Source organism: Peromyscus leucopus, chromosome 4 (assembly GCF_004664715.2).
Source record: "Peromyscus leucopus breed LL Stock chromosome 4, UCI_PerLeu_2.1, whole genome shotgun sequence".
Lineage (NCBI taxonomy): Eukaryota > Metazoa > Chordata > Mammalia > Rodentia > Cricetidae > Peromyscus > Peromyscus leucopus.
The window spans coordinates 19,403,256-19,426,186 of NC_051066.1; the positions used below are offsets into that span (position 1 = coordinate 19,403,256).

General features: G+C 38.7%; 1 protein-coding gene across 5 annotated transcripts in view; it reads right to left on the minus strand.

The window, feature by feature from the left end:
* Positions 1–22,931, minus strand: part of Lrp1b (LDL receptor related protein 1B) — a 1,927,307-nt gene that overhangs the window by 796,090 nt on the left and 1,108,286 nt on the right. For all 5 annotated transcript variants that reach the window (XM_037205578.1, XM_028868856.2, XM_037205579.1 and 2 more), the window contains exons 13-14: positions 7,772–7,991; positions 5,349–5,538 (exon numbers count right to left, since the gene is read on the minus strand). In XM_037205578.1, the coding sequence (XP_037061473.1) occupies positions 5,349–5,538; positions 7,772–7,991 (410 nt within the window). The remainder of the gene's footprint in view (positions 1–5,348; positions 5,539–7,771; positions 7,992–22,931) is intronic.

Genomic DNA, 22,931 nt, shown 5'->3' on the forward strand with positions numbered 1-22,931 from the left:
TTATGTGTGTCGCAGAAAGTTTTTGATAAATAATTGAATGAATGTAACTTTGAGTTAGCAATGTGAATTACAGAGCAACTGTTTTCAGCAGTGTAAAGACAAGTGTGATCGAGCATGGGGACAGATGCAGGTGTGGTACAGAGATAGATATAAACACAAGTATGAGTGCATGGAATGCAGATATAGATATGAGGCATGGATAGATGCTGCAGTTACAGGTGTGAGTTCAAAGTATATGATAAACATATCTTTTTATGTCTGAGTGCATAGACAGGTGTAGAATCAAGTGTCAGGCATGGATATATCTAGATATATGTCAGTTCAGAGACACATGTAGACACAGGTTTGAGAGCACACATAGGTGTAGATTCAGGAGTAAGTGAATGGAATGATGATGATAAAGATGTGAATACATAGATGGAAAAATGTGAATATGCAGACAGATACAAAACAGTTTTATCATGATGAAAGGCCTCCTCATCCTCATTTTAATTTTCTGACCCAGCTGTGCTCAGAGACTATACTGTCTATTTAGGGAAGAAAAGTTAAAGGTATATTACAGCCTCCATCAGACAATAATTCAGACACATATGATACAGAAAACATTTGACAGCCCTGTATTAATACCTGAATGTCATAAACCTCAGTTCTTTAGTCCCCAACAAATGTTTATTTCCAGCAGGTGGTAGAATATGTTTCCAGTACAAAACAATCTGTCTGCGTTATTTTTCTCTGGGTTTGATTTTTCTTTTAAATAATAGAAAACATAAATCTTGCCTTCTATAATCTTCCAGGGCTGTTCATTTTTTCAGTATTCTGTCATATGTGAATTTTCAAGTACCTGTACCACATATGGAAAAATTCTGATATTTGGATTTTGTTTATATATGTAGTGGAGTGTTATTCTAATTTATAAGTTAGACGATATCCTGGACACTGTTTTTACTCCAAACATCAGATAAGAACCAACTGTCTGAGGCCCTGGTATCAGATTTATCTTGCATTCAATATTTGATAATTTCAGAAAGATGAATAAACAGTTGGTCTGTAAAAAGGATAAAGTGATCCATACCTTTCATTTCCTTTAAGAATTTTATTTTCATTATATTATTCTTATATTTAGTTTCATTTGGAATTACTTTGTAGTACTTTATGTGTATGTGATGATATTAAGCTAAAAAGTAGAAGAATCTAGACAGTATTTCTAAATAATTTCTGTGATAATTATCTCAAAAATTGGAAATATGGGGAGAGATAAATGTGAATCTGGTCCTGTTAGAAACCTCAGACTTACTAAATCCACATTTACACACAACAAAAACACTGATATGTCTGGAATGCTGGAGATAGGACTTCAGGTCTCTGGCTGCTGAAATATACATAGGGAGTCAAGTGGAGTTTTATATTAAAACAATGTGAATGAGAAATTTACTGTTGATATAACTACAATGAAAACAGGTGTTCTATCTAAACTTAGTGGTATACATCTTAATCCAGCACTTTCCAGGTATAGGCAGAAAGATTAAATGTTCAAACTCAACCTCATCTACAGAATGAGTTTAAGGCCACCCTGAGTTACATGAGATCTTATCTCAAAATAAACAAACATGACAACAATGATTAAACAAACAAAATCACAACAACCACTTTTTAGACAAGAACTAAAACACATGTTCTAGCCCAGAGTAATGATTCATGTTTTTAATTACAGGCTTAGGCTGGAGGATCTCAAGTTCAGGGATAGCCAAGCTACCTACTGAAAAACAAACAAACAAACAAATGACCTAGAGACTGAAGTATTGGTTGCACAAGCGCAAAACCTGAGTTTGAAGTCCCGGTAAACACATAAAAAGCCAATCCTGGTGGCCTGTTATGGAACCACTAAGGGAAAGGCACAGGGACATTAGGATCCTGGGGGCTTCCCTAGTTACCAACTTAGGAATTGGAACTGGAGATCAACACAACATAATTAATTACAAAGTCTCAGTGAGAGACTCCTGGTGATATTTTATTTGTGCTGAAATGTGATTTTATTTGTATGTTAATAAATAAATGTGCCTAGGGGATCAGAGCTAATAACAAGCCATTTAGCAGAAAAGTCTGGCAGTGGTAGCACACGCTCTTAATCCCAATCACATGACAGGCAGATCTCTGTGTGTTCAAGGATACAGCCAGAATGGAGACACATGCCTTTAATCTCAATACCAACCATAGAGACCTGGAGGTCTGTGTAGACAGGCAGTGACAAGGAGGTTATGTGGTTGGGTTTACAACCAATGAGAAGGCAGAACAGAAAGTCAACAAAAAGACAGACAAACAGGAAGTTGGTCTCTTTCTCATAGGAAGGACAGCAGTGACAGCAAGGGGTAAAAAGGCAGTCATGGTCTCAGCTCTTAGCTACTGCTCTCTGACTTCTGGGGCTTTTAACTCTGCATTTTGCTCTGTGTTTCTTATTTAATAAGACCATTCAGAATTACATCTACAGACTCTACCTCAAAAAGTAAGGTAAAGAACAGTGAGGGGATACATCCAGACATTTACCTCTAGTTTCCACATGCTAAGGAATCAGTGAGCACACCTGCACATATACATATCACACATACATACACAAACACACACTAATTGGTGCTATGTTTTATTTATTTGTATTTTTATATTGTGTATAAATACTACATTAAAATGCAGTTCACATATACATACATGTATAAAAATCTAGCCTAGATTGCAGGATTGCTAGAGAGAAGGAAGAAAGAAAAGAAAGCCAGGGACAGATAGAGACACACATGGATGAGAGCTTTGTAACATTTTTTTTCACTGTAAGAGCAAATGATAGCACCTACTCTTAAGAGATTTGGTTGTCTACTTGGCTCCTGTATTGTACCCTTTAGATAAAGGCTAACATGGAGCTGAAGAGATTGATCAGCAGTTAAGACTATGGGCTGCTCTTGCAAAAGAGCTAGGTTTAATTTCCAGCACCCCCATGACAGCTTACAAACACCTGTAACTCCAGTCCCAGGAGATCTTATACCCTCTTCTGGTCTGCTCAGGCACCAGGTATCAACATAGTGTACAGACATCTGTGCAGGCAAAACATGCATACACATAAAATAATTTCTTAAATCTTAGTGGAAAGGATACAAAATATTATGTTCATTATGTATTTTAAAATTTAATATCTTATTTTCAAAAGTTGAAAAGGAAAAGGACCATTGGAAGAAAATTATACCACTGTAGAATGAGTTGCCTATATCTAAAAATCTTAATTCCTTTTACTTTGCAATTATCTTGTCTTGATCACAATTAAAGATGGAAAACAACATATATCTTCTTGTAGATTATCTAAAGTCAATGAGTATTGACTTGAATCCAACAAGTACTAACTAGAAATTCTTTCTATACTGAACTATGTTTCAAAGATTAGTATAGTTGTGGATGATCATTAGATTTAGGATGATTAGGTAGAAAAATGAAACTAATTGATTGATCCACCTAAGTTAATGAATTGGACTTATTATCAATTGGACTGAACACAGTTTCTAAGTGAAACAGAACACAATCATTTCTAAATGAGCATCCATGATGAGTTTAGTAATTATGATCTTTTGAATTACAATGGTAAAAGAACTTTTAAAAAAGCAATTCTTTTCCAATGCTAGTACTTATTAATTATAAACTAATAGTATTTTCCAAAGAGTAGATATACTTCTCTGTTTGAGTTACACAGTTTGTTGCACATTACTTTGATAAATTATTGCTTTGAATGTTTAGGCTGCATTTATAGAAAGGAAATTTTAAAATGATTGCTTTTTCCTGTGAGGTGATACAGGAACAGGTTGTGGATTGTCTCACATGTACTAAGTCTTGTGAGATTTATTTTTAATGTAACAAATAATCATTTGATCCTCACAGAAATTTGGTGAAGGATATATTTCTGTTCTACATTTAGTATTTTATGGTTACAAAGTCTGAAAAGGATCAAAGGCCAGTGTTTAAGCCCAAGTCCATTTTATAGTAACATTTTTCCGTCACATTTTCAATTTAATAACCAACCTTCTAAAACAACCAGAAGATTAAAGTCTATGAAGACTGTAAAACTGACTTCTGGCTAAAGGGAGTTGAGACACTTTCGAGTGGGAGTTTCTAAAGAGAAGGAAGGGGCTTGTGGAAGAGCTCCTGCCTAGCAAGAACAGAGGCCTGTGTCCAGTCCTGACTAGGGAAAGAGAAGGGGAAGAAGGGAGAGAAGGAGGTGAAGAGGTGGGGAGGGAGAAAGGAGCACCTCCAGTGTAACACAGGCAAATGAAAAGTGTGCCACCAAAGTTGTGAGGTGGGTATGAATATGAGGAGACAATGGCCTTCTCCAACAGTGTTTTTTCTATTATTCATTTATTGTCCAAATAATATCAATTTTGTTCTTTTTAAACGTAATTTCATTAAGAATTAGCCATTATTTATTAGCATTCTTTGCACTTTATTTGCCTGTGGATAGAGAACTTTTAATAAAGGAGAAAAGCCGAGGCTCAGGGATGAGATGGTCCATTTAAGATAACTACCTTAATGCAAACTCCTTCCCAAACCTTGTTGCTACTGAAATCCCCACTGACAAGATATGAATCTGAAAATTAAGGGTGCTATTTATTCATTCAAAATTTATTGGTATGCAGGCTCATTAAATATTTATAAGGATATCTACATTATAAAGGAATAGCAACTATTTAAAAATCATAAAACATCTACCACATCATTTACTAAGCTGGTTTCAGTGCTTAATATCTAAGTTATGAGTCATGGTGATTGTGGTAGCATAATGAATATTAATAACTCATGAGGATAAAATGTAACAATGCTATCTGATTTTAATGAGATGTGGCTGTTGGGGTAGATTGTTCCACTTTATTGTTACACATTCTTTAACTACCTCTGGAGCCTAACGAGACAATGCAAAGCAGACTTGTCAATAAAGTCTGCATGTGCAATTCATCTTTTTTTTTCAATTATTCAAGTCCTCCTTTCACTGTAAGAAAGTTTTTCTCACTGCTTACCAAACTATTCTTTGATTACATTTTTTTGTATAAAGACGAACATTCTTCACAAAACATGATGTGAATAAAGAAATGTTTGGGAAACCTCAATTTCTCTTGAGCAGAATTGCCTGAATTCCTCACTCAGGCTCCTTAAGGCCAAGAAATATATCTTGATGGTAACAAGTGCTAAGATTTGAATGACTCTACAGTGAGCTGGCAATGTTTATTACAAAAACCATCAGCATTGTCAAAGTAGAGCTTTGTGTTACTATAGTGAAATATTATTACATGTGAATTATTGAAAAAATTATTTTAGGTTTTTAATACCTTGTTGCTTTCGTGGGTCATAAATCTGAAGCCCAAATAGGGGTGCTCTTTCATGCCTCAGCAATGTCACCTCACTTGTCATCAAATCGAGTTGAAAAATGGAACCATTCATGTAATCTGTCCAGAACACATAATTCCCATGATGTGACAATCCAAAAGGATGGTTCAACTCTTTCCCGCTGTAAACAACCTGTAAAATATGAAATAAATATAAACATACTATACAAAATCAAGAGTATCTTTATAAACAAAGGTATTTAAATAAATAATATTCATATAACTATACCAGAGAACAATCTACAGTCTTAACTCATAGAGAGATTTTTACAATGTAAGGTTATTTTTCTAGTTTTTGGCACATGCATTTGAAGGAGATAGTCAATACTTCATTTGTTCAAATTTCTGTCATAAATACCACTGCTGATATGAGGCCTTGCTCAGCTTTATTTCTCTCTATGTGATATTTATTATTCCCTTGTATGGAAGTTAATCTAAAAAATTAACTGGATATGTGGATACATACATACAAATGCACATACAAACTCACAGTCATGCACACACACACACCCATGCTGTTCATCCAATAATCAACTGAAGTGAAATGTTTAAATGGCTGTGTGAATGGGAAGGACTTTCTAGTTCAGTTGAGTCAATGAAAATTAAAGAAATCTAGGAAATTATAAGAAAGGGAAAGATTTTAATTCTACATAGATGTGAGTTGTTAATGAGGTTCAATTTTGATTAAGTTGTGTTATTATTTGTGTTATTATTTAATTCCCTTCTGAATGTTGAATAGAGGAATCAGGAGAACAGTCAAGTCATCTTGCACATAGAGATGATAGACAGGAAATACACTAGTCTCCCAACATGGTCTCACTTGTTACCTTTCATTACTTATAAAGCCATCCTGCAAGGCATTATGAAAGCAAGTTTTTTCAATCAATATTCAAAATTTAAGAAACACACACACACATACGTGTGTGTGTGTGTGTGTGTGTGTGTGTGTGTGTGTGTGTGTTAGGAATAAAAATTAAAATTATGATCCTTTTTTGTTTTTGTTGTTGTTTGGTTGGTTTGAGTTTTTCTGTTTTTGTTTCTGGAGACAAATTTTCTGTGTGTAATATCCCTGGATGTCCTGGAACTCGAACTGTAGACCAGACTAGCTTCAAGCTCACAGAGATTTGCCTGTCTCTACCTCCTTAGTGCTGGGATTAAAGGTGTGTGCCACCAACAACTGGCAATTATGCTCCTTTTAAGTGAATCCGCTAGTCAATTATGATATACTAAAAGAAAAGAATAAATCAAAGTCTAAAAGATGATGACCATGAAACTCTACACATTATGTATATTTTTAAGATATTAGTATGTATGCAATAAATATATTGTATATATTGTGTATATATATATAGTAAATTACTAACATCTTATACAATATGCTACATATAATATATATATAGTTATATAAATTATACTATGGTTATATTTATTATATATATATATATAGTATACATATTAACATCTTCAAAGAAAGCACAGATATTTAGTTAGTAGTTGTGAATTATATGACATCATGATACATGCCAATGAAATTTATTTATCTGGGGAAATAGTTGAGTATGATTTGTGATAACCAATGACTGAACTGGTTATAGTACTATTTATTTCTTAAAAAGAATTCTTAATGAGTAGGATGAGCCTACCATTGAGGATTCAGATCTAGAAAGGAACTTACATCAAAGGAAGCATTTTGGAAATGTCTAACTTACGCTTTCTTCACCTTTTACCTCAAAGCTGAAGTCATTTCATTGAGTTCTGGGTTGTTAAATGACTGAAGACAAGGTGGCAATGTGATGATTTTGTCAGCTAGGGCTCTGTCTTTCCCTCAACTACACAATTGTCAGTATTACTCCACAATGCCAGGGCATTTTACATGGATTTCAGCAAAATGAACTAGAGTGCATTCACATTTATTTGCACTGATCGCCTTGGCATTCAGCCCATGCCTAGATGTATTTCAGGTTCAGCATCACAAAGTTCTTTACTCAAATGAGTGCAGTATAATTACTTTGTCTAAATTTCAGCTGCAAATATTGAACATATTCAAATGGAGAGGGGTTGCTTGGTCACAGAAAATCCATCAATAATGTAGACAGGCTGCATTGTAAAAGCAGCTCTGCTACCAGGAGGGCTTCTTTAAAAACCCCCACAAATCCTGGCATACTGCAGTGAGCTGGGCCTGGCCTCTGGGAGGCCAGAGCCAGCTGCACAGCTTAATGCTCAGCTCCTTCAGCCACCCCATGGAGACTATTGGCAGCCACCTCAGAGGGGTAAAAATAAACTTGAAAGTATTTTTAACACAGCACAAACAAGGCTCTGTGGAAGAAGAAGCATATAGTTTAAAAACAGCAGCACTTGTCTTTTACCTTTCTGTGAGTTCCATTCAGAAATACTTTTTCAATATGATCATAGTAGGCATCACACCAATATAATGTGTTGGTGTGAAAGTCCAGCGTTAAGCCATTTGGCCACAGCATCTTTGAAGTCACAAAAATCTGTCGATTGAAGCCATCCATCCAAGCCTTCTCAATCCTTCCCACGCTGTCATCTATTTTATCTTCCTCCCAGTCTGTCCAATACATCCAACTAGGACATGAAAAACAAGAGTGTATTTTGTTATCTCCAGTAGCCACCCTGTAGAGAGCACTTCTCAGGTTTGGTACTTCCATATGTCAATGGCTTTCTAACATGTTCTATCTAAACACTTATCTTTCGAAACCAGAGTACATCTGTGAAGCCAGAAATGCCAAGGCAACTATACAGACCATTTAGCCTCACCCCAGAAAACTTTCTACTACCAGCTACTACTCCTAAGAGATCTCAGAAAACCTTCCACCAGCCACTCAGGCTTGTCTAATACATTATTTAAAACAGTGGTAAGTACCAACAAATATCTATTTTTTTTTCACCCTGATTTTTTTTATGCATTATTACCTTTAAATGTTGTTCCACAAAATGTATAATTGGCTCAGTGATTAGAAGGTAGGCAGCTGACATGAGAACCCACAGCACAGCTAATGATCTACTCCAGACTGTATTTAATTCATATAAATTAGAGGTTTTTTTTTAGATAAGCAACTGGATTGTCTTTGTTCTAAAGGTCACAGTCATACCAGCTTTATTTGGCCAGATCCAATTTGTCTTCCTGATGTAAATTATCTATGCTTTATTGCTGCTTATTATTACCCCAAATCCACAAAAGACAATTTAGCTGCACGTAAGTTTAATAACAGCAGGTTGACTGACCTTGAGATTTTGAGCTTTTAATTTCTATCTCAAACAAAACACCCTTTAAAAACGAATCTTTTGTGTAAGCTGTAACAGTGGGAGAGTGAGCCTGGAGCTAACATTCCAATTCCCTCATGAATAAGGTTAAACCACACAATACGTGTTGTTCTAGGGTCATGTGAAAGTTCGTGTGTTATTAATTAAAGTGGAGTTCCATTTTGGCATCCCAGACACAGCTTTCTAAAGACCCAATACTTATCTAAGCTGGGGGCCTTAAGAATGCCCCCCCCATTGCTTTCCCTCCCTTGTGGGGATCCTGAGGAATTTCTGATGTAATTTGGGTAAATTCTATATCCTGACTGTGAATCCTCTAAGTGTTCAAATTGGTTGGTATGTCAAAGTTGAAAATTTATCCTCCATTATTTCCTATCAATTAAGCTTTTTAAAAAAACATCTTAACAGTTGACTGCTGTTTTGATTGCCTGCTGAGACCAGATGTAGTATTAATCTGAACGTAAGAATGAATGTCAGTGTGCCTTGTTCTATCCTGAATTCTCTACAAGAGCTTTTATCTTTGTGACAACTTAGGAACTGACGAAAGAGAAACTGTATTTTCTCTAATTCCATGATCAGGCACAAATGTTTCCTTTCATTTTTATAAATCAGCGTGCATAAAATGCATGATATTTCATCTTTAATGGCATTTTCTAAAATCATCATAGTCATTTAATTAAAGCCCTTTAATTCTTATTATTAAATTACACATTTTTGAAACTGGAATAATTTTTCCCCTCAGCATTTCCTGTTGATCATGACATACACATATTACTCTGTAGTTTTTTATCCTGATTCACAGACATAAATGTTTTCATATGAATTCATGTGCATGATGCGCACACACACAACACAGGCTTGTGATGACTTGAAATTATAATAAGGATGTTTACTGTTTTGCTCTTCTGTAAGGATTGAATGAAACCTCAAGTCAGAACAGTCCTGAGTAAAGGTGTATTGTTGATAAGGGCACAGACTTGAAAAGGATTAAGGCCTTGGACCCATGGGAAATGGGCAAAGTTTTTCCCCATATGGCTCAAAATTGGCAGAGCTTTCTTCTCTGGTCAATTATGGGTATTCACAGACAATTGATCAGTGTGTACAAAAACTAGTCAACCGCAGATTCCTCATCTCCATGTTTACAGCCAGAGACTTGGACCCACAAAGACCTCCTACAGGGATTAGATAAGCCCTCCCTCTGTGTGTACATAATGCAAACACTGAGGTTCCTCATCATTGTAGACATGGCTGCATCAGAGCCCATAGCCTGCCTGATCCCAGAGTTTCTGTGTCTGTCATTCTTCGGTCTCTAACCACCCAGGGAGTTTTCCCTGTCTAATTCCCTGTCTACACAGGTTTGGGCACTGTTCAAATGAAGAATTGTTGTGAACTGATTCAGAACTTAAGTTTATTTTTAAACACATATATTTGTGTAAGCTGTAACAGTGGGAGAGTGAGCCTGGAGCTAACGTTCCAATTCCCTCATGAATAAGGTTAAACCACACAATACGTGTTGTTCTAGGGTCATGTGAAAGTTCTTGTGTTATTAATTAAAGTGGAAAATATATCTTTTTCATTTCTACTTTCAAGGCACACACACACACACACACACACACACACATACACACACTTAAATCTAGATTCCACATATGAGAGATAATGTAGTATTTATCTTTCTGAATTTAGCTTATGTTTCTTAACATGATGATCTATCCATTTTTCTGGAAACACTTTTTGACATGTTGGTCTGGTAGAGGACCTGTATGTGTGAGATTATTGTAAGTGTTATAGTACTGAGGGAAAAGCCTTACCCGATGGAAGTGTTAAAGGTCTGAAGGGAAAGGTACCCTCAAAGTTGGGAGTCTAGGAATACCACAAAGTTACACTGCACAACAAACCTCTCACAAGAGACTTATTGGAGGAGACAATAGGGTGGCTGCCTCTGGTAGGGGAGAAGCACCAGAAATTGAGTAGGGGCAGGTTTTATATAGGGTTTCTTGGGGGTCAGAGTTTTACAAAGTAGAGATATTTGGGTAGGGATTGGTGAAATTTCAAACCAAGACAGGGGGTTGGTGAGATTTTAAGCTCAGGGATTAGTGGATTTTATTAAGTTTTCAAACCCAGAAATGGGCTTGACCTTTTGCTCTACATCCTCCCCTTTTGTTTATTATTAAAAACAACCAGAAGTCTGGAAAGAAGGCACCATTATCAGTAGACTGCCTCCTGCTAATTGGGACCATTGAAGTCCTTGGGGGTAAACTTGACTTTCACAATCAGAGCATAGTTGGGAGCCACATGATTCTGGTTCCATAGCCAGGGGTTGATAATCCTGTAAAAGCAACCGATTAAAAGTTTGTTTAGAAATCTTTTGAATATCTTGCTGAAGAACTGTAGACAAGAAGTTTACAAGGCAGACTGTGACTAGTGGGATTAAGAGGAGGAGATGGGGGGAGGAGTTAAGGAAGGCAGTATCTATCAGTTCTTCATCTTTTGGTTAAGATCAAGTGAGGTAAGACAATACCCAATTCCATATTAGACTGTCAATGGATCAACAGTCAGAAGTATTGTCCTGTTCCTTATATTCTTGGAGGTATGTTTGGAGTTGTCAGATCCTATCTTTTACTATATCCAACTGGTTGACATAAAAGCAGCATTCCTCCCTGAGGAAGAGTCTGAGTCCACCCATCTCCTCTGTCAGTAAATCTAACCCTCACTGAATTTGTTAGCACTACAAAGCCAGGAAGTGTATTTGTCCCTGGAGGGTGAGGGGGGTCTGAGCCATCCATTTGACGTCCTGGTAAACTGAGAGGAAAACTGGTAATAGGTAGTTAGGGAAGTAGTTAGTCCTGCTGTTCCAGTGAAAACACTAGCAGTTATTCCCAAAGCCACAAGAAGGGATAAGATCTGAACTATTTGTTTGTTAAGCCTTGCAGCTATAAGCTCTGTGAGGAGAATTGGCAAGGGTCCCTCCTTGAGTACCACTGCTAATTTCAGGAAAAGGAGCACCCAGGCGTAAGTAAGTCACAGACCACTCAACTGGTAGGCAGTGGTAAACTTCAGTGCCACAGAGGATAAAGGCATTGTGAACATTTGGACATAAGGGCTCAGGGTAAAGGGGTTATTACAGTCAGATACAGCCAGAGTGCCCATAGAGTGTGTGTTTGAGGAATTAAAGCAGTCTGTGATACTGCAGAGACAGATGTGGGAGAGAGAAGGAGTGACAGTGGTATTTGGCTCTGAGGACTGAATATACAGTGAAGTGAGAGAGTCTAATAGACCAGTGAGTGAGATAGTTGTGAGTTTAACCCAGGAGAGACACACAACCAGCATCCTCCAAAACGGCCAGGCAGAGTGGTATTTAATAGATGATGTGCAGAGGTTAAGGTCTGAAACAAGAGATGGAATGACCATGTGGACAGAGAACTGGGATAGGATAGATATAGTTTAGGAAGGGTGATGTTAGGGATGGAAGGACTTTTGAGGACTTCTGCCTTGTCTATACCTGAAAATGCGAAAAATTGAGAAAATGGGGTGAATACCCTTTGTACTTTTATCACACTGGATGGACAGTTGTTAATGATGCTATATTAAAGCTTACCCATGACTCCCTCTCCTATCTGGGGTGCCATGGGTCCTTAATTAGGATATGAAAATGCCCTATTATGCAAAAAAGGTGGAACACTTTCCTGAATATACATCATGTCTTCTACAGGACCAACAAGGCAGCCTCCATAATTCTCTGGGTAATGTAGACAGTAATCTCTAGTTTGTGTTGTGGGATGTATATATATACAATATGTGAAAATGTATTGCTGTGATTGGTATAATAAAAAGCTGAATAGAGCTGAATAGCCATTAGCTAGGCAGAAGATAGGGGTGGGACTTCAGAGCAGAAAGAAAGAACTCTGGGAAGAAGAAGGTAGAGTTACCAGCCAAACTTGGAGGAAGCAGCATGAGCAGTATAGAGAGAAGAGGTAACAAGCCACACAACAGAATGTACATTAAAATAAATGGGTTAATTTAAGCTATAGGAACTAGTGGGATAAGCCTAAGCTAAGGCAGAGCTTTCATAGATTAAGTCTCCATGTCCTTATTTGTGAGCTGGCAGCTCAAAGAATAATCTGACTACAATGTTGATCTTAGCAAAAGCAAACAGAGGGGACAGGTGTTTTAGAAGTCAATGTAGGTGTTATACGAACAACCATCTGCTTGGAAAACTGATTGGTGAGCAATCTGCAGCCCCACCCTGAGGGTGGTCTGGAAGTATTGCTAAATATAAGTTGCTTGAATCTCAAATCTCCATACGTAAACCCTGCCACTGATGGGAGTGAGCAGGACAAGATAGAAAGAAAATTCATGATCCAATTGGGTCAGGCTTGGGTCTTGGCAGATCTGTGAGAGCTCATTATTCTGAGACTGAAGGCAAGCAGGTTGATCTTGGTATCTTCTGAAATCTAAGGAAACAAGGTCCTTTTGGGATCAAAATGGAGAAGGGAAGATTATCTTAAGATGATGGTATAAAAGGCTTGAGATGAGGAAGATGAATCCAGCAAAAGAAACCATTGAGCTTAGCAGTCATAGGGGTAATAAGAATGATCCCAAAAAGGCCTGCCCAATTTGGAGAAAGAGGAGAAGGATTGTAAACAGTAGGAGAGAGGAGAACCAAGTCCCAGATATTGATGGAAGAGGAAAGGGTGTCATGATGGGGCTGGAACAAAGAATGGTGGGTGAAGTCCCAAAGGAGAGAACAGAGATAGCAAAACAAAAGGGTAAGAAGGTGATCAGGAGATAGCTGGGGCATGATGCCAGGAGGTAGAATCAGCCATTCGTACATGAGTTTGTAAGGGGAGGTGAGGAAAGGTTTCTTTTGGAGGGCTCTTAGTTGCAGAAGAAAAAAAAGGCAGCAGTTTATTCTGTGGGATGGTCTGTATGTCAAATTACTCTGATTGGTCAATAAATAAAAACTGATTGGCCAGTAGCTAGGCAGGAAGTATAGGCAGGACTAACAGAGAGGAGAAAAGAAATAATAGGAAGGCAGAAGGAGTCACTGCCAGCCACCACCATGACAAACAGCATGTGAAGATGCCGGTAAGCCACAAGCCACGTGGCAAGGTATAGGTTTATGGAAATGGATTAATTTAAGATATAAGAACAGTTAGCAAGAAGCCTGCCATGGCCATACAGTTTCTAAGCAATATAAGTCTCTGTGTGTTTATTTGGTTGAGTCTGAGCTGCTGCAGGACTGGCGGGTTAGAGAGATTTGTCCTGACTGTGGGCAAGGCAGGAAAACTCTAGCTACAAGTTTAACTCAATCAACATGAAGCCCTTGGGAGATTTTGATAAAAGTATTTTTGAGAGAGCATTGGTTAGTTCGATCTTGCCTAAGGATTGGGAATAACAGAGAATAGCGAAATGCCATAGGATGTTGAGAGTTTTAGATAAAGCTTGAGAGATTTGAGGAGTAAATTCAGGGCCATTATCTGATCAAAGGGAGGTTGGAACTCCAAAGTGAGGGACAATTTCTCCCAAAAGGAGAACAGGTCTTTTATTAGGGTTGGGAAAGCTTTTACCCATACTGAAAATGTGTCTATCAGGACCAAAAGACATTTAAAATGTCTAACAGTGGGCATGTGGATGTAGTTGAGCTGCCAATCAGACCCAGGGAGGAATCTCCTGTCTTAATGAGTGGAAAAAGCAGGGCTCCAATGCCTGGAGGTAAGATTAGATGTTTGGCAAATTTTAAGAGAAACAGTGATAGCTTTTAGAAAGAAGTCGAAGCTCTAGCTGTCTCATCGAGTTGGTTACTGTTCTTGTTCAATGGAACTGTCTATTTGGTGAAATCTGCTGTGGATAATTCCTGTGGCCCGGGGAAGTTGAGAGGCCTCTAGCAGGGTCATAATTCAGTCTGAATTTGGTTATGGAACCTCCTTTTGTTGTTAGTATTCCATGCTTCTTTCAAATACCTGCATGTGACAAGAGAATGTGGAAAGCATCCTTGGAGTAAGTATTAAAGTTTAAGGAATGTCCCTTTGTTTTTGAAACACACAAGAGCTATTAACTCAGCCTGTTCATTCCTGCTTCAACCTAGAAGGGCTTGTACTTTAAATACAATAGTTTCCTAGACAATATCATATCCTGCATTTCAGACTTCTTTGTGTAGGGAGGAACTTCCATCTCTATACCAAATAGAGGTGGTTTGTGGTAGTGTTCCCTCATGTATATGTGTGGAATTAGGCAGTAGCTCTTCTACAGTCTCAGTGCAAAAGTGAGATAGGGCATAGCCTGGGATTGGTCAGGGGATTGACTTTGAAATGTTAAGAGATGGGCATGGCTAGAAGATAAGTGTAGTGTCCTCTACCAACGCTATCTGAAGACAGAGAACTCAGGAAGTGGAATGTGTTTGGAGACCCTTGTGTGTTAGAAGGTTGGACAGGTGGTTAGAAGAGAAGACAGTAACAGGTGGAGTTATCTGAAGATAACTTCTTTCTTTTACATAAGAAACATGACTGTGGCCAGCACACTCACATAAGGTGCCCATCCTTGGATAGAATGGACTGATTTTTTTTATTGGTATTCAACAGGCACAAAAGAGGGTCACAGCTGATGACCCAGGACCATGAAGGCATATACCTCCTTCTTTGTGACAAACAGTGAGAAGTTAAGTGCAAAAGATTTAGGGCCAAGGCCTGCAGAAGAAGGCCAAGAATGCTTGTTGAAGCTTGTGAAAGGGCTTGGCAATGAGTATGAGGAGGGGCTCAGATGAGGGGCCAAGTGCCTCTTCATATAAAGGATGGGTGAGAGGAAAGAAAGAATTCAGGAGCTTAAGAAGCTAGTCATCCCTAGGAAGGATAGAATTTTGTCCTTGGTGGTAAGTATTGAAAGAGACTAGATTAGATGTTTCCTATTTAGGGTAATGGCCTTCTTAGTTGGATGGATAATTATTTCCAGATAAGTTACCTGAGGAGTGAAAAGTTGGACCATAGAAGGTGAGACCTTATATCTCCAGCCAGACAGAAAGTTTAATAAGGTGGAGGTGTTGGCCTGGCTAATTTGCAGGGAGGAACTATAAAGGAGCAGACCATCTATGTAATGTATACACTTGTGTTTCAAAAGAGGCAAGAGAGTAAGTTAGAGACTAGGGCCTTCCCAAATAGATGGGGCTGTCTTGGAACCCATTAGGTAGGACAGTAAAATTTGAATAGAAAGGTGAGTATCTGGGTCAGTCCAAGCAAAGATGTTTTGTGGCTGGAGATCGATTGAGAGGAATGGAAAAGAAGGCATATTTAAGTCTAGGACAGAAAAATGAAAGGTTTCTGAGGGTAGGGTGTTGTAGAATATTATTTTAAGATGTGTTACATTTGTTTATGCTGTGGAACATTTGTTTAATGATGCAAACTGTGACCACCTGTTTTTGTTAAAAAGTGGCTCAGGATAGCTTGGTGCATTTTTATTTATACACTTTCAATGGTTTGCATGAACATTTCTACAATCAAATTTGTTTCCTTAAGTTTCTAAAAATGGTCACAGTAATTGTCAGTTTGTTCCTTTGCTTCTTTCCTTCTACTTTCCCACTGGTAACCATTATCTATTTAATCCATAGCTCTAGCATTAGCAGCATAAGCATTGTTGCTAACCACCAAGGAAGTTTTCTAACTAGGCACACCTATGGGTGGAACTGAGTGCCCAATTGGCAGCATTTGCAGTTAAAACATCATGCAGGTGAGAGACAGTTTTGTCTCTATTGGTTAATATTATATCTGGTAGGGTCTGAGTTCTCACAATCAACTTGCCAGCCAAAGCTGGATCAACTTAGTCTACATTCTGTACTACTCTATCTCTTCCAGGTTTTTCCATCCATCCTATAGGCTACATAACTTGGAAACTTACTCTTAATGGTTGGCACTGTTTCTCCCTTGTTCTCATGCCCATCTCCCTTAAGTTCTTGGGGTATTGGCACAGTTATTAGAAATGAAGGCATTGTGGGTTTCTATGATTCTGCTTTATTTCCTGTTCCTAGACTGTTCCCATTAAATCTTGATATCATCTATTTATTTGCATTTCTACTAGACTCTTGTGGTTAAAATCATTCTCCCCATAACAGTTATGCAAATTTGTAATTGACATTAAACTTCATGAACTACTGTGACTTTTTCAGGCTAGTCACAGGGTGTGTTGGAAAGGCAACATCCTGTTCTTAACAAGCCTAAATTCATGGTCACACTTGAAACATTGAAGACTTTAGTGGCTGAATCAGGCCCATTGTATGTATTTAACAACATTCGCTCTGGCTCACTCAGATGAGAGTCTTTGGGGAAAGTTTTCCTTTTGTAATTGCTACCTTAACCATGACTGAGAAAATGAACTTAAAGGTAGCCAGCCATATGGCCAGCATAGTGAAAACAAGGAGAGCAGATAGGACATGTGCTCCTGGGGTCATGCCCAGAATAATGCAATGAACTGTCCCTAGGCTTTGCCAATGGGTCAAGGTCTCTCTGGCTTTTCCACAGGGAAAGTTTGTTCAACCTATTCTCATAATTTTTCTCCTGAAGAAGTCATATGACTCCTGCCAGAACAGATATACAGAAATAGAGAAAGGCAAAATCCCAGAGACCAAAGGTAGATGAGATAATTTCCGGTTAAGAAAAGCTGGCAAGGAACACCCCAAACTAAGGCTGGGCATTTATAAGAAAGAATAAATCTCCTTGTGTGATTTATTTGGGAGCTGAGTGGTGGGCCCCCAAAGAGTAAAAACAACCAACTACATTATGGCATACCAACGTGGGCCCTATATTTCCAGATAGGGCCTGAGAAAGCTGAAAGAAAAAAGAAAAGGAGGGGAAAAAAAGAAAAGAGACAAGACTTCTTTAAGAGGCGCTGTTGTTCAGCCTGCAGGTCAGTGCTAAATAGAAAAGACTATCTTAGTAAAACATGCTTGTGGCAGCACAGGTACAGGCTTCCTACTGCTAGGAACTTTGAATGCAGTTTCTGGTCATGCACCTCCAACTGAGCTGCTAGCTTTAGGCTTGGTTCTCAACAACTGAAAAGCAGGCAGATCCAGTCAACAGAGCTGGGCCACAGAGGACCCAGCGGTAGCTTAGCAGTTTAAAGTTTGCTCACATGGCCATATAAGGGTAAAAGATACACAGTAAAAGAGGTATAGGTGGAAAAACCTCTAAACAAGTTCCAGGGTGTTTCCCAATGTGTTTACTTTTAAGAAAAAGTAAAAAGATTATGAATAGTCATAGAAAGAAATAAATAGTTTAAAATGAGTTCTTTAAAGAGAAATAAAATAATACAAAAGAAAAAGGCCCATAACAATGGAAAATGCATAGGGAGTCTGAAGCCTATATAGTATTGTGTTGATTTTTTAATTCTTGAATGTTGATGAGCAAACAACAGCTGCTGACAGACATGAGATTGTGAAATGAACTAATAGATTAAACCAAACTATATAACTTATGAATGCCTTAACTTTAAAAAAGGAGTAAAAAATGTATGTTACTTTGGAGAAGTGGTTTTTCTTTTGTTTCCACAGGAAACAAGAGGCTGCCAATTCCTTCCAGGTTAATATGGGTCAGGTTTGATCAAGGGAGAACTCTTGAAAATTGATAGGTGATATATATATCAACAAAGGTTATAGCTGGTCTTCCCAGGACTTGACCATTTTCTCAGTTTTCTCAGGGACTCCTAAAGATCTCTTTGATCACACATAATAGAAAGCAGTCTAGTGAAAACAATGTCCACAGTCCCCAGACTTAAATTGTAGGAGGCATTTAGTTATTTGGTGGGTCATGAGTGTTTGTTATATTTAAGGGAATATAGAATAAAAATACAACTATTAATCTCAGATATTTTGCATTTGCATGATTTTTACATATTGATACAAATTTAAAATTAATTTTGATAAAATGTTTGTATATATGTTTCTATACTTGTTTAAGGTATTGTACCTATGCAGTACATTTAAAAATGCAAGAGAAAGTTCTAGTTTTTAAAAGCTATTATTGTAAACTATTTAGGATAATCAAGAATCATAGGTTAGTAGTCATCTATAACAATCAAATTAGTAGATATTTTCAAGATCATACAGAGATATATTTTAGATAGAAAGATGGTCTTCAAACACTTCAAAGACCTATAGAATATGGCATTTCAAATGTTTTGTTAACTTAGGGCTCCTCATGAAATGAAATACATCTGCTCCTGACAGCACCAATTTACTTCATAAAAACATGATGAGCATCAAAGACTCTCCATAGAAGTTTTCTTTCATTGTAGCAAGATAAGCCATTTGGGCAAGAAACTGATTTGGCCTTGACTACTTGACACTATGCTATATAAACTGGGCATACAGGACCCACAGGAAATTGACCAGTGAACTTTGCCAAAACATGAGTAGACAATCCTTCAGGGTTCCTGCTTCAGAGACTAGTCTGCCAGACATTCTGCAGGACACAGAGGAAAGTGACTGATGAACTTTGCCAATACAAGGCATGACAGTCCTTCAAATTTCCTGCTTCACTGAAAAGTCTGCCAGATACTTTAGGCCCATAGGCCAAAGAAAGATATCCCAACTTTGCAGAAGAACTTGGGATGACTGTCCGGGCAGTAAGGTGTCTCTGTTGTTAGGTAATATTACATCCTTGGGTCTTTGACGGAGTTGAAGACTAAACAATTAGAGTTATAGTCTTCATAGAAAGTAAATTAGGTATAAAACTTTGGAATCACTAAGATAAGATAGATAATAGAGTATTTTCTCTGAATTAGCTAAATACAAAATGGAATGAATATTGTAAATGTAATTCTTTCTTGATAACTGTTTTTGGTGTATGTAGTTTTACTATGTTAAAGTTAAAACCTTTCCTTTCTGAAACACCTGATTGGTCTAATAAAGAGCTGAATGGCCAATAGCAAGGCAGGAGAAATCATAGACAGTGCTCGCAGACAAAGAGAATAAATAGAAGGAAAAACAGAGAGAAAAGGTTTTAAGACATGAGAAAAGGGGTTTTAGAAGACTCCAGGGGTGTAGATGAAGTGACACAGGGGCTAGTCACCCAGCCACCCAGCCAGACACAGAATAAGAAAAAAAAAGATATACAGAAATATAGAAAGGCAAAAGCCCAGAAGTAAAAGGTAGATGGAATAATTTAAAGTTAAGAAAAGTTGGCGAGAAACAAGCCAAGCTATTCCTGGGCACTTATAAGAAAGAATAAGCCTCCTTTTATGATAGATATGGGAGCTGTGTGTCAGGTCCCTCAAAAGAGAAAAGAGTAAAAACAAACAAAAAACAGGAGGATAGAGAAGAAAGTAAAGGGGTTGGATACTATGGGGTGAAGAGGAACCACTATTGACTTGATAAGTGATCATGAACCAAAGTTCCACTGAATTTTTAACTGCAAGTATGGGAGTGTTAAAGGGAGAAGACATGGGGCATAGAAGATTTTTTTTCCTTAAAAGATCAGAGATGAGAAGCATACGTCCCCTGAGGCTTTGGAGAAAGAGTGGTTATTGAGCTGTGGTGATATATTTGGTGGAGTTTTGTAATTGAATGATGAGAGGGTGGTTATGTTTTGCTGTAGAGAGGTTTTGGTTGTCCTATTCTGAGGAATCTTCGTGAGAGGCCAGTAAGGGAAAAGGTATGCCATATTGTGTAGTTTGGAGAAGAGGAGACGGGGAATCTGGGGTCAAGCAGATGGGAGGAGCAAAGGAAATATAGGCTCCCACTTTGGCTAGCAGGTCTCTTCCAAGCAAGGGGATGAGACAGGTTGTTACAACTAGGAAGGAGTAGGTGAAGGGATTAACCCTAAAGATATAGCTAAGAGCTGGATTTTGGTGAGGCTGGTAAGGCTGTACCCCTACTCTGTGGTAATATTTTAATTATGCTGAAATGTGATTTTATTTGTATGTTAATAAACAAAGTTTGCCTGGAGATCAGAGGTCATTAGCGAGCCAGGAACAGAATTCAGGCGGTGGTAGCCCATGCCCTTATTCAGATCACATGGCAGGCAGAGTCTCTGTGTGGTCAGGGACACAGCCAAGTGTGGTGACCCAAATCTTTAATCCCAGTACCAACCATAGAGACCAGGAGGTCTGTATAGACAGGCAGTGATGAGGAAGTCATGTGGCTCTCATAGAGCCAATGAGAAGGCAGAACAGTAAAGCAATAAAATGACAAGCCACACAGGAATAAGGTCTTTCCCTCTCTCTCTCAGGGGAAGGACAGCAGTGGGCGATAAGCTAAAGGTAGTCTTGGCTCTTTGCTTGTGCTCTGAACTCTTGGGTTTTTAAATCTGTATTTGGCTCTGTGTTTCTTATTTAATAAGCCCATTTAGAATTTTGTCTACACTACTCTGAAAATAAAGGAATGAGGAGAGGTGCCTCTCTAAAACTCCATCAGGACTGAAAAAGTGGCCCTAATGTCCAGAAGGAAGTTGTGTTGTCCTGATACTGTGATGTCTACCAGAGGCTCCCTATTGGAGTTAGTGATGTTCAGGCCAATGGAACCTGGGCCCCTTAAATAGACAATGGCCAGACATAGGAGGTTGGCTGGAGGGTGATCTGGGCCTGATTTTTCAATGCTGCAAGGGACATGGGTGCAATCAATAACCCAGTGTCCCTCCTGATGGCATCTTTGACATGGTCAAGATTGTTGACATGGTCTCTTGCATGTTCAGGGCAAGTGACTTTCCTTCTACATTTGAAGCAGGGACCTGGAGGTTCTCAGGCTTTGGGTGGCTGATGTTCATTTAGTGGATTTCATCTATGTGCACCTTAGCTGGGTCCCAGACTCACCTGAGCTCTTTAGTTTCAAGATTGTTGGTAAGAATCATCTAAACATCATGAGCAATAATGCTGTTAGATTGAGTACTTTAATAAAGGATGAGTTAGCAGTGTAAGATTCTAATCTCTTTTCTGTCTAAGACCTGCTTGATGAGAAGGGAATGTGTACCCTGACCAAGGTGAACACCCTGGCAATGTCCTGAGAAAGGAGAACCTGGCCTGTTTAGGCCAGGTAGGAGGAGGTTGAGGGTTTCTCATGGTGGAAAGGGAACTAGAAACAGGAGGACTAGGGGCCACCAGTGATCTGAAATTAGGCACAAGGGAAGGTAGATTTAGGCAGTCTGTTGCTGAGGAGTAAGAAAGGGACACTGGAAAGTCTGGAGAAGGAGAAGGGGCTGTAGATTGAGATGTAGTGGAAAGGTTCCTTAGTTGGGTTCAAAGTAATGGAGTAATCTATTTGTTCGGTCTTTACAGCTAGAAGGAGCTGAGTGGGGGAACAGGAAGAACAGAGAGAAGGCTGAAGCAGAAGTAAAAGAAAGCTTGGATGTAGGGAATTTCTTTCCATTTCCCTGATTGCTTGTAATAGTTGTAAAGATCCTGAATACATTTGGGATTGAGGTTGTCATTTACCTTGATTATTTAAGAAGTATTGAGGCAGTATTTGATTGCAAAGGTGAGTAACTTTAGGATCCTTCAGGTTGGGTGCCAGATAAAGAGGCTAGAGGTTTTCTAAAAGCTATTCCAATGGGGAATGAAAGGGTATGGAAGACACTGTTCCCACAGATGAGAAGGGGAGGGTGAGAGGAAAAAAAGTCAGTGCAGCCTGTAGTTGAAGACATGTCCAAGACTCAGGAGACCTAATGAGGATCAAGTTGTTCAACAGGTTGTCACTGTACTCAACAGAGCAGAGTCTGCACCAGGGCTTTGGATGAGTCCCCAAGAATTGACTATAGGCACCAAATAACTGAGCTCAGGAGTGTGTGGTCTCATCCACAGGAAAGGGTTGGGAACAGAACAGCAAAAGGGCCTAGAGGAGCTCTGGGATTATGGGCAGCTCCGAAGGGAAGATGGGAGAGGTAGGCAGGAAGGGGTGCAATCGTCTGGTTTGGCTTAAGCAAGTTGCAGGATTACAGCTCTAAGTGTGGGAGAATGGGGTCAGGTTGAGAGGGCCAGCCATATCCCTGAAGACCATGGCTGGGGGTACCTCAGCCTCCAAGAGTACCAGAGGGGTGCTGAACCCTCAACAATTACTTCTTTGGACTAAGGGAAGCATTTTTACCAATGGAAGGAGGGAATTTACCAAGTTGCTGCTGGGAAGTGCAAAGCCAAAGTTGAGTAGTCAGTGAGCCTGAAAGTGATTGATTCAATTGAGGTTGGGTTGGAGATGAGGGATAAGGGCTTAGTGTGGCTCAGACACTGAGGGAGAGCGCAGGCACCATGAGAGCCTAGCCCAGTTAGGGAACC